The sequence below is a fragment of the Arachis duranensis genome, chromosome 8 (genome assembly GCF_000817695.3).
Source record: "Arachis duranensis cultivar V14167 chromosome 8, aradu.V14167.gnm2.J7QH, whole genome shotgun sequence".
Lineage (NCBI taxonomy): Eukaryota > Viridiplantae > Streptophyta > Magnoliopsida > Fabales > Fabaceae > Arachis > Arachis duranensis.
In genome coordinates this window covers 32,078,605-32,091,814 of record NC_029779.3, presented here as the reverse complement: position 1 = coordinate 32,091,814, position 13,210 = coordinate 32,078,605, and the positions used below count along the sequence as shown (strand labels likewise).

The window sequence follows — 13,210 nt, the reverse complement described above, 5'->3', positions numbered from 1 at the left end:
ATAATATAAAATTATTCTCTTTTCTTTTACTAGTTAAACACTAACTAAATTTTAATAAAAATACTGTTTCTAAACTTTCTCATATATTAATCATATAACATTGCTCTGAGTTTCTTTTACAAGAAGTTGTTGACTAATTTATGACGTGCAACTGTGGAAACGATCTAATTCAAATATTTAAGAGTTTACAAGGGGCATGGTACTGGTCTAAAACTACTCTAATTAAGGGAAGAATTGAAAAGAAACACGAGTAATGATGACGTGCACTTAAAACAAATTCGGATGTGCTGAACCTTTTAATTGTATAATGAGCTGTTGGGCACGTTTTCCAGGGGATATCTACTCACCATATTCCTCACATATTCACAACCACTTGGTGGTTGAGTTTTTATTCAAGATTAAGGATTTGGTGTAGCGGAACTGGTGCATTAGGCTCCGGCTTGTTCTAAGATCAGCAAATTACTGTGAATACCTTATTACCAAGAGGGGTGCCAGCTTAGGGGTTTCTCACATGGTGTTGATCCACCGATGTGAAGAACGTGAGGCTATCCTTGCTGCAAATTACTGTGCATACCTTATTGGTCTAGTTTGCTTTATCTTGCTTTTCCTTCTTTCTCCATTACCAAACAAAACAAACACACAACTAAGAGCTACATTCAAATCTTCTGCAACTTTTTTTGGTTGAATAAACATTCACTTTAGAAGACCAGACTAATATATCAAATAGAATAAAAAAGAACTATCGACACAACCACTACCTTGTGTTAGTAGAACAAAATGCAAAACAAATCAAAACAAAAGTCAACTGGGATTAAAATTAAATAAATAAAAGGTTGCCACTAAAGATCTGCAATACTAATAAAAACAAGTAAGATTTCTGAAGCCTGATGATCCTACATTCCTACTGCTATTATGAGTTTTCATCACATTCAGCGCAAGCATATCCATGCGTATCAGTTTGGCCTCGCTTGCAAATTACTGGGGACATAAACTTTGAATTTCCACTCATCTGGATACGTGACTAGAGTCTATCAAACAAGATCTGTATAAGCTTCACAAGAAAGAAAGTGGGATTTTCCTGCATCCTGCAACAAATAAAGTAGTATAGATTCACATTTATACTACATGTACATAGGGATTGATCCAAAACCTGACTAATACATGGAAGGTTCAACAAAATCACATGATTCATGGCAAAAAATTAAAAACAAGGATGTCTAGTAAACTTGATATTAAAGCATAGTGCGTGTTGACATCATCACATTTGTGACGAGCATAGAATTATATTGAACAACTAATGTTGCATTGGATCAGAGGATACAAAAGCTAGGAATACAATATGTTCCTCGCAATGGAAAAATTGAAATTTGTGAAGATATGAAAAGTTTAATTGTTCTACCTGGAAAAGGATTTTTATCAGTTCTATGAATTGGAAGGCTGTGTTTGACTTTGACACAACTCAGAGCTCAACATATGATGAAGAAGAGCATCAACTCTCTGGCTTCGTGATTTTGTGCTGCAGGAAACCATATTGTTAAGAGGTGTAAAAAACATTCATATACTTTGAAGTTTGAACAAACAGCTCAAGCTTTCAGCTGAAGTACGTCTTTGCCATGATAACAAAGCATGATCAGTCATGAGTTTAATCTCGTTTCATTTCTCTTGATTAATTTAAAGAAAAAGGTTATCCAAACTTAAGCCCAAAAAGCTCTGGCATGGAGCACCATGGAAAGATATAATCGTACAAAACAATTCATTTGCATTCGCCTAAAAAGTAAAGCTTTTTGGATTACTTGCCTACAAGAAGTACCTCATCATCTGGCCAGACAGAAAAAGAAAAAGTAAATGAGGGCATTCACAGAAACAGTGGCCACTATACATACCCAACTGACCGTCTTCGATATTTATCTCCTTCAACTTCCTATATTGAGAAGCCAAATACTGAGTTAGATTTGAACATTATGTTAAAGCTATATATGTAGGCTAAAAAAAAAAAACTTGCAGTAATAGCATTCAGAAAAATAAAGTGTTGCAAGACTATCTTTGAAGCACTGGAACTTTTCCATCTGGATAGTTTATTGTAGAACCAAGCAATAAATGGTTTCCAAGTTAGGAGAAATATATTCCAGGTCTATATGTGAATTTATAAGATAACAACTACATATCAGTTAATTAATGATAAAAATGGCAACTCCTTATTGATAAGATTCAACATTAAATACAAACCTTGTCCTGTTCATCACAGGTGTCCGGTGACTCAAGCTCCATTTCAGCAAAGAATGCCTCCAAGACAAAAGCAACAACCTGAAATACAGAAAAGATAATCATTTCTTACTTGTTAAATACAAACAAGCAATTTGTTAAGAACATTTTGTGCATAGCATTGAAATTAAGTTTATTTCATTCCATTCTACAAGTCATAAGAAAGTATTAATTTAAGACAATTTCATTTAGCTATGTTTTGTCTGAGTGAAATTTGTAATTGTAACTACAAGGTAAGTTGTAAAAAGAATTAAGTGCAAGTCAGTTTAGGAAAAACATAAGTCCTATTCTTGAGAGACATTATGCATTCCATATTAATGCCCATGGAATTCTTAGGTATCAAACAAGCACAAAGTAAATCGTACCAAGTTCAAAAGTAGCAAAACCGTGACTAAGTAGAAACTTATGAAGTATACGTAGGTCCAAGAAGTACCCGTTAACTCCTTGTAGCTCTGAAATAGAAAACCAAAAATTCTGTGCAGTAAGTACAAATTGAATCATAAGTTATTTTTTATAGAAATTTTTGAGTCATAACTTAACACAAACATAAAGAAAGTTAAGACAACAGCTAATTGCTTTTACTAACTGATGCCAATAAGCATGTTAAAAATCACATTAATTGCATTGAGCAAGAAATTTATGCACATTTTAGATACATTATTTGTTCCTTTTTATAACATTACTTCACTAATCACTACCAACCTAGCATAATAAAAGGCTTTATTCATAACTTTATGTGTGATGCTGTTAGTGTTGCAAGTGTGAGGAGTGTTGAAGTTAGTCCCACATCAAAGAAAGCAAGGAAGAGTGAGGAGTTTATAAGATGAGAGACCCATTAACTTGACACTTTAAGGTTTTGAGTTGGATGTGGTGTCTTTTCATTTTATATTCTCTCACTTGATTCCTTCCCGAAGTCTCTCGATTTTCGAGAGCTCTCCACGGTTGGCCCAACAAAGTGGTATCAGAGTAGCCGATGGTTTAATCGGTCTGGTGGTGAAGCATCTTATGTCCTCTCACTTGATTTTTTTGCGGCGGTGTGATGGACGAATACTCATATGTGGTGGAGGAGTTAGAGGGGAGTTGATACTTGAGGGGGAGATTGTTAGTGTTGCAAGTGTGAGGAGTGTTGAAGTTAGTCCCACATCAAAGAAAGCAAGGAAAGTGAGGAGTTTATAAGATGAGAGACCCATTAACTTGACACCTTAAGGTTTTGAGTTGGATGTGGTGTTTTCTCATCTTATGTTCTCTCACTTGATTCCTCCGCGGTTGGCCCAACACGGACCTGGGAAAATCTTATCTTTCTAACCAAGAAACTTCTTTTGTGATCCTAGAGCATTGCACGCCAAGTCTAGACCAAGTCTAGGTCAAGACATGCCCTTAGCAAACCAAGGCTAGACCAACGCAAGCCACTGGGATGCCAGGGCAAGCCCATGGCACACCAAAGTATAATCTTAGCTCTCTAACATGAAGTTTCCAATTGTCAGCTGTTTTACAAATAACCCATTAAGAACTTTTGTTAGCGGATATAAATTATTGATCACACAATGTTACTGACTTAGGGATAGCTTGTGAATGATTTCTATCTGTTAAAAGCATAAGTAAGCATTTGCCATAGAGCAAAACAAGTTATCTTCTTGGGTAAATATAATCCCTTAGAATACAATCTTTGAAGAATTTTTGGTGATTTAAGAAGCATGTTTGACAGATACATTCACTTGTTCTGTTTTTATTTTCAATTAACAACATATAGCCAAACTTTTCCACATTTACCATTAGGACATGATAAAAAAAAGGAATCTATTTGTCAGAAAAATAAGATCATACAAATATATCTCACATAGAAATGGGGCAAGCCTGAAACAAATATGTGACTGGTTAAACTATTATGAAGCAAAAGATGAAACTGAAACTGGAATGGTGACAGGACTCATACCTGCATCCATACTTGCCAGTTCCCCATGACTACCAAATTGAAAAGTGTCACCATTCCATTAGGATAATCATTGAAATTAAATAGCAAATAGCTATTTTCTGTCAAGAAAAATACTCCAAGAACAACCTTTACCACAGAAATAATTCCATTTCCAAAGAAACAAATAAGGCAGTATTAAAATTTCTGTTTGGTTGTTAAACCAAACACCATCCCCGCTCTCTAGAAAAAAAAATTTTTTTCCAGTAAAACATGATGAAAATAATAGAGATGGAATTTGTGGCGATCCTTTGAAGGTAAAGGTCTGGCTATCACATGATCAAAGCAACTACTACAGGCTTAAGGGACACATTTATTAGGGATAAAAAGGATACTCATTATCAGCAAGATCTGATGCTAGCAATTTAGGGTTTCCAGCATTAACAAGTCCACCAAAAATCTGCAAAGTCAAAGAGGAATGGAACGTTACCGCATTGAAATTAGCAAAAAATATTAAGAGAATAGCATTGTTGCTATAGGAAAGGGGGTATGAATACACAGTTCAACTTATCAATTTGGATAGAAATCAGAAACTAATCAAGGAAAACAACCATTTTATTCACCTGTACACCAACCGAGCAATAAATACATAAGACACAAAATATGATCCCAAAGTATGGCGTCAAACTTGGCAACAGCGTTAAGAAAGTTGCAACAAAGCCTCGGAATTGCTTGACATGCATTAGGAGCCTTATCAACCTCAACATTCTTGCCAGAAGAAGGTAACGGATCCTGTATAAGTGACATCAGAGGAAATATTTGGTTGCATCCTCAATGATGTTACAGTGCCAACACTACACAAACTTCATTCTATAAATGAACATAATATAATCCGGTACCACAATATATATTTTTTAATGTTGACAAACTGTAGTTCTCATATTGTTGCATCTTGTTTTGGAAATAGGGAAACTAGATGCAGCATGCAACAAACAGAAGAAATCAAAGCACAACTTAGCTCCTATCGACGAGGGCCTTTAAAATAGTTGCTTTAAGCGATTCACCACTGATATGCCATGTATTAGAAAAGATACACGTGTTACACAAAACTCTTTTCCTTGAACTCGCATTGTTTGAGTCTTCAAGTCTACATGACTCCAACCATCGATAACAAAATGTATTTGCAGTTTTGCACAAATTTTCTATGCAAGAACTTAGACGAGTATTATGCTACACAATATAATAAAAATAGTTCATACTTCCTTTTAAACTGCACAACTGCTATAGGAAACAATATGCGAAATTTCTTGTTGCAGTGATTTGGTCTTATGAACCAATAATCAGCAATATAGAATACATTAACATTCAGAAAAAGAGAGTTCATATTTCTTACCATTCTCCATTCGAGAAGAAAGTCTGATCATCAGGCGAAGCAAAAGTTATAGTTTCTCCAATGACTGAAAAAGTGTAAATCATTAATCAGAGCAACATTATACAGCCTTGAAAGGTGGTCCTGCTTAATATTAAAATTCCAGGCAATAGGGCATTGAGTAATACAAATGAATTATGAGCACAAAACAGATTATTACATAGACCTACAATCATCATTAATATTTAGTGATAGAATGTTAAAGCATTTGTTAACCTAGATATTGTTTAAAATAAAATATAGAAAATACAGGAGGTAAAAAGTAGTTACCAATTATCCAAGTGATAACAAAATCAAAGCGATTTTGACCATCCCGCCAATAGTTCTCAAATCCATATGCATAAACCTTCAGAGCCATTTCTATTACATATATCCACCCTGTGAAACATCAAGGAACCATCAGAAGTGAGCATCCAATTATTATTAAAATTATAACTGTGTGCTTAACAATGAAATAAAAAGCAGAGAAGCAAAATAATGAACCACCAATTATTCAGCAGTATTGAAGAACGCATAAGTAGTTGAGTACATTAATTTTCATAATTCTTTTTAATGTGCTGTGAGATAGTGATACTAAATTTTTTAGCTGCAATTATTTTGTGCATGCTGGCTACATCCCTAGGTATTACGTTACTTTCCTAACTTAGCACAGATCTTTTTTTCTAAATCAATAGTAGTATTACATTAATTAGCGCGTATCTTTTTTCTCAATCAATAGTAGTATTACATTAAAGAAACCATCACTCTTTATCGAGAAGCACAATTATTTGGTATGGCAAACTAAGAGGAAAGGAGTTCTTAACTATCCAACACCAAAATCATTATTTTTCCTCCCATCTGTCTTAAGTTCTTGATTTCATTGATATGCTCTCTTAAATCACTTCCATTTCAATCAAAGCACACTGAAAACTTTGAATTAGCTGTATATCTCAACCCTAAAATAGAACTCTTAATGTAACTAAATAAGAAGTGCACACACAGAGCTATAAGAATAATAAACCAGAGGAACCACCCAGAGAGTTTAGTTGCTTATTTCTGTTACCGGCAAAGTAGCTTACAGACTCCAAATAAAACAACAAATTTTATAGTACTAAAACAAAGAAACTTCACAGACTATATACAGTTTCGATGTCCATACCAAAAATGAACTCAACCACTTGCCACACCTTTTGACCAGAATTATTTTGTATATCAAGCTGCAATTGTGAATTAATTACAAGAAAATATCAACACATGGTTACAACTTTTAACCCACACAAAAAAACAGCAACACCATAAATGCCAAATCTAATCATACGAGGCCTTGATAAAAAGAATCTAGTAACTGTCCATTTTTAATATCAATTAAGAGTGTCACTATTTTGATAAATACACAAGACAATATTTTCTAAGGTTGTTTAACCCGCTAAGTAAATAATATGGAGCAAAAATAATGAGATTCTTTATTTGCCTTTTGCCCAAGTCTACAATAGCTGCCAGTAAATATGTCAAACAGCAAAGCTGGAAAAAGTAGGACTGAAATCAGGATGTACATGGAAGTGTAAAATAATTAACCTCTTTGAACTGGGTGTAGATTTAACGAAGCAATACGTAATGAATTTATAAGCAATATCCTAATTATTTTTACAATAAATGGCACTTTAGACCACAAAATATTGAAAAATGCAAGTATATCCCACTTATGGTCCCATCAAATAGTGATGAAGTTAAAAAGAATTAAAATATATATATATATTTTAGTATGAAAATAATATTTGAAACTATATCTTCAAAACGCCATACCGTTGTCTCAATAATAACTGCAACTAGATTGAGTACGAGAAGAAAAGAGACTAGGTATCCAAAGATGGGTCTCTTCACAAATTCTTTCAATTGCTTTGAGGTGGGTGAATTGTAGAATGGTAAATACTCAAAGTAAGAGATCTGCAACAGATTAAACAGAATTAGAGATGCTGCAAATCTTTACCTGATTTATTTCAGTTCAATTCAAACAAACTTCCCAACGTTTCAAATTTGGAGTAATTGAACTTACAGAATCCTCCTTCTGGAATTTTAAAGCAATGGCATGGCAAATATCAGCAAATTCATCCTTATTGAGCTGAACAAGAAAAAAAAAGGTTACATGAAGGATTAATTAAAGGCACAAACAATCTGTATATGCACACATTACGAGCAACCTCAGCATGTACATGTAAGATAATCACAATACATATTAACAAATATTACCTTTACGTCACGACTATCATCAAGCTCATCAAATATTAACTCAAATTCTTCCTTGGTGATCTTGGGTAAAGTCCTGAACAATACACAAAATTGGAGCTCCATCATTCACATAATGTGGTAGGAAAGAATATTATACAAAGATAGGATGTCAGGAGACTAAAGTGAAAGATCAACTCATAGTGCTAGTTTCATAAGATATGCAATAGCAATTTACCAGTCACAAATAAAGAAAGATATCCCATTTCACTAAAACAGAAGTTGCAATGGTGAACTATCAGCAGCACTGAAAGCAAAAGTGCAAGACAAACATCTGGTTTACAGGGACACCATAATTTGAAGCTCCAGCTAGTTACAGTATGTCATCGTTTAGGCATAGGAGCCTGTTTCCCTAAACTAAAGAACTCATCTAGCCTCAAATGGGGGAAGACTTTCATAAAAGAATTAACCCATGATAGTTCAGGAGCCTTTTGCATGTAATGGAAAGATAGCCCACTAGTACTAATTGTTATTTGATTAACCTGAATAGAAGCCAGCATAACTATTCAACGTTCCTAACTCCACTTTATTGAATCGTTGAAGATTTGTCTCCCCATCATGGAAAGCTTGGATAAGCAACTTATATGTTTTAATTTCTAAACAAACATATTTCAAGTAAAAGCATGTCTTTATAGAAAACTCACCCTTCAAAGTTTATGAAGGAAATGATCAGATACTATAAAAAGGCAAACCATGAAAAACTGGAAAAGATTTGCATAAAATAATTCATTGTTCTTGTGTAAAATTATATGAAATTTCACAAATGCCAAAGCATTTCACCTTTCTAAAATCATTATGACGCAACAAATAACTATAAGATAATTTTGAAACTACAATGAACATAAGAGAATAAGGTTCTACCTGTATTTGTTCAACTCTTCAAAGAGCCTAATGCATTGATCTTTGTTAAGATATCCAGTACTCTGGGAAATGGAAACTCAAACAGATTTAGAATTAATGCTTTTTGTATTTACTTTAGATAAGTATTTTTACATGTTTGACAGTGGATCAATAAACTAAAACATTGAAAACCACACTTACATGAGTATCTAAGAGATTAAAAGCTTTCTCCAACATTGCTCTTCTCATACGATCCATCTCGAAAACTTGTTTCACAAGCTATAAATAAAAACAAAAAGAAAAAATACATATGTTCAGGCACTGTTATCAAATTATTATTTGTTTTAATATCTATTCTAGAGTTAAAAAATTTTGATTTATTCACGATTATATAGGTTAAAGAGTAAAAAAAATTGAGGGGAAATGGCATGGAAAAATTTACCTCACTCTTGAAACTATCATAAACAACGGCAAGGACCAAGTTTGTAACGAAGTAAACCCCCAAAAGAACAAATATAATGAAGTACAGGCAATACCAACGTGAAGCCCTTCAAAACCAACAAATATTGCTGATGATTGATGATCATATAAATTGAAAGAATAAAATCATCTACCCAGGGAGATTCAAACTATAAAGCTCGTACTTGTATGCAGGCACCCAAACATCTGGATTATTCGATGTAGTAAATAAAACAAATATCTGATACAATGTAGCACCATAAGAAGTGAATACTGTTTTTCCTTGTATCGTATCCTCAAACATCACATAAGCCACCCAACTTGCAAAAAGAAGAAACAGAAGCCCCAGAGCCTGAAATTCACGAGAATTAGACAAGACACAATATCAGGTAACACGTTGTCAATAAATGTGGAGTGAATTGAAATAATCCAAATCTGTCATTCAAATCGGACCCAATAGTGTTGAATATAAAAATATCTACACTTTAAAAAGTTGAAAACAGAAGCAACAAGTTGCAGGGAGCAACAGTATGTAAGTGAACCAACCAAGACATTCAAGTATGTGCCAACCATGCCACTCAAGATAGTGATGGTTTCACGTAACTCCCTGGAATATATAAATATGCAGTGTTAGGCTATCAGAAAATCAGGATAAAGTAGCTGTTGAAGTCATTCCCTGAACTATGAAAAATAACATCAACAAATAATTATTAGTTAGATAGTGTTAAGTAAGAAAACTAAAACAACAAAATCTTATCCCACTGGATGGTAGTGGGACCAGCTACATGTGCTCGGCCCATTTATGCTTAAATCTCTTTTAATAATTTCAGTAAAAAATGTTCCTAAAATATTCAACCACTGGTTTACGAGCTACAAAAAGGTACAGTACTCTGTGGTAAAAGTGAAAATAGAAATTGATCAATAAATACCTAATATTCAGAATGAAAAGAATAACCCTGATATAAGGAGCAACTCTGAAAGGTAGAAAATCAAAAGCCGCTGGAGACAAGTAAATAGCATAAACCAGCATATCAGCAATGAGAACTAACAGACAGAAGACCTGGAAATACCAGTAAATCAACTTATTAGCAGACAAAAGTACATATGTAATTATATCCCGAAAAAATAAAAAAGAACAAAAAACATGTAATAATGGACTTTAGAAAGCAAGGGAAAACGAAATTGATATGATTCTGTCCTCCTATATGTCAAGCAATCCCATCTATCCAGCACATGCACCCCATGCAGATGTTAATTCATTAAATGAAATTTCAATATAACATCAGATTTTGATGTAAATAAGTTTCACATTGACAATGCATCAAATTTAAACTCTATTAAAAGTAAGGATCTAGCTCAACAAGGTCTTCACGAGTTTTGAAGGGTTTATACTTTATACTTCTAATCATAGCAGAATTAACATTAGAAACCAGGGTCTTCTCCAAAGACCACTATTACTGAGCACCTGTCCACACTCCAGCTCACTTTGAATTCCCAACTGTCATTTTTCTCTCTATTTTCAGTTTTCCTCATCTCTTCTTTCTACTTCCACCTCTAAAAATATGAGTCAGAGAGATGTGCTTTCTTCTTTTTTCAATTTCTAACATTACCCCGTCACTCAATGACATAAACACTTGACTATAGTCTGCTGCATTTATAGCCTTTCCAGAAACAAGTGAAGTCATAAATTATACTCAATAGTCTTGACAAGCATACCTTCAACAGATTAATTGCGTTTCTCCAATATATACGGGACCCTTCATATGATATTGGGAAGAAAGTATGTATGATTAGCACCACAACAGTTAATCCCTGTATTATACAAAAAGGTTAAGAAAATACCAGAGACAGTTGAGAGATGAATGCTAGGTAGTAGTAAATGAGATTTAACATAGACTGGAAATGTAAGCTATTTCATGTAAGTTCCAATACATGTGAAGATAGAACTAGAGTACAAAGTGAACATGACAATTATATAATCAAAGAGTTACCGTTTGTTTTCAACATTAAAACAACTAAAAAGGATCTTCAGTAATTTCCCAATAAATATAGTGTCTGACTCTGAATTACCGGCACTTACCTCATAAATAAGACATTCTGCATTAGTTAGATATGGCAACTGTCCCAGAAAGAAATACTCTCTATCGCTGCAAGATGGTTTGGTATAATTTTCACACCACAGAGGTCTCTGTAAACAAGTAAACCAAGACACGAACTTCTTTTAGTTTCATTTGCATTTGTCTTTGGCCTAAAAGCCTCACACACAATTAAAAGGACCTAAAGTTCAACAAGCTTCTACTTACCTCCAAGAAATTTAGGACTATCAAAGCAAAATAAGCAAGAGACCACATGATATTGCATTTAATGAAAATGAAATAATATCTTGAAGAACTTTGAAAGCTTGAAGAATCAAGAATTTGCTCAGGGAGTCCAACACCATCTTCAGCCTGCATTATGGATTTCCAACCAAAAAGACGAGATTAACAGATCAGAAAGAAAGAAATACATGCATACATACATAAGCATATAAGGGGGAGGAATATAAAATGATATGTGAAATAATCTAATAAACCATTTCCAACAGAAAACATTCTTACCCCGAGAATAATTGGTTTTCCTTTATGAAAAACAAAAATGCTTTATCTACCTTTTCCTAGACATACCTCATTATGGCTACCAAAATGTGCAGAATTATCCAATAAGAATAATAATGGAATTAAAATTACATATAATAGCAAGTTTAATGGTAAGAGAGGTTCCTTTTGAACGTCGTCAGTACTTGGCTAAATGAAGGAGCAAGAAGATCAGCTCATATAAACAAGAAAATAGTTTTTTTTTTCTTCCTTTATTTACAAAAAGAAAATTAATGCTATGCTTCACAGTTTAACTCTTTAGGTTGTTTTTTGTTCTTGTATAGAGGAACTCTTGTCCTCTTTATTCTTCTATTCATCTTAACAAGATTATTCTTTTATAAACCTAAAGAAAGCATCCACATTTTGCATCTCTTGCTTTACAAGCGAACAATATAACAACAACGATGCTGACTTCGTCGTACAGAAGTACAGGACCACTTAAGATTACTTTGGCATTTTTATTCGGTGGCAGTCGAACATCAACGAACAACAATAAATAAAGCACAGTGGATTTCATCGTTGACTAATAATCCGTAGCTCAATACACATCTGATAATGTGTTTATTTGAATAGTAAAGCACAGTACCAAAAACCATCGATGCTAAGATCTACCTATCATTAAACTCAAACAATAATCCAAACTTACAATGTCTAATGCGAATTAAAGCATAAAACCGTGAAACAGAACCAAAAGAAAATGAAGGAACGAACCAGATCGACGAGTGCAGCAGCTTTCTCATAGTTGGAGCCGTAGGTGATGGCGTCGGAGCGGCGGAATATCCCCCGCGCGTGGTCCCTCCGGCCACCACTCCCTTCGCCTCTCAGCAGCGGCTCCATCTCACAGATCGAGTAACCAACCGTCAAGAGAGAGAGAGAGAGAGAGAGAGAGAGTAGTAATAAGTGTCAGAGCTCTAGTGTTATAGTAGTACTGAATCACAATGGCGCGTAACTTAAGTGGCAACGATGACCCAACGAATTAACGACACTTGAAGAAGACGGTTGCGTTAGTTCTTCGTTTTCGAGGTGTTCCGTCAGGGTGATGACGTGTACACTCCCGTGATTCGTAACCGAGGGATATTATAGTCTTTCTTCTTTGATTATGGATTGGATCTGATCCCCGCCCCGTGGCTTTGTTCAAGTGTTCATTATTGTTCAGCACTTCAGCTTGGACCTCATGATTCGAATTGTACGTTTTTTTTTTTTTCGTACTAAAATTTCAAATACGGTTAATTTTTTTTGGTGTCTCAAGTACGGTTAATTTAATATAAGGTTGATAATTAAAAATTATTAAATAATAATTTAACTAAATTTATTAAATTATTTAACAAATTTTAATATCAATGTCGTATAAAATTAAATGTATCCGAATTTCTACCTTTTCTCTTGTTTCTATCTTTTATTTTTTTTTTTTCAATG

The 13,210-nt window shown here is 34.0% G+C and overlaps 1 protein-coding gene across 1 annotated transcript; it reads right to left on the bottom strand.

Annotated features, from left to right (window-relative positions):
- Positions 1–790: 790 nt before the first annotated feature.
- On the bottom strand, positions 791–12,919 carry LOC107462145 (two pore calcium channel protein 1). The gene is made up of 24 exons (XM_016080712.3): positions 12,506–12,919; positions 11,465–11,608; positions 11,242–11,349; positions 10,878–10,973; positions 10,091–10,221; positions 9,708–9,768; positions 9,347–9,513; positions 9,145–9,250; positions 8,904–8,981; positions 8,724–8,785; positions 7,827–7,899; positions 7,633–7,698; positions 7,383–7,523; positions 6,739–6,796; positions 5,871–5,978; positions 5,565–5,628; positions 4,795–4,963; positions 4,567–4,631; positions 4,196–4,286; positions 2,628–2,714; positions 2,227–2,304; positions 1,884–1,921; positions 1,400–1,516; positions 791–1,085 (listed from the first exon to the last, which is right to left on the bottom strand). Exons 1-23 carry the CDS (start codon positions 12,629–12,631, stop codon positions 1,423–1,425), a joined length of 2,211 nt encoding a protein of 736 aa, XP_015936198.1. The 5' UTR covers positions 12,632–12,919; the 3' UTR covers positions 791–1,085; positions 1,400–1,422.
- Positions 12,920–13,210: the final 291 nt, after the last annotated feature.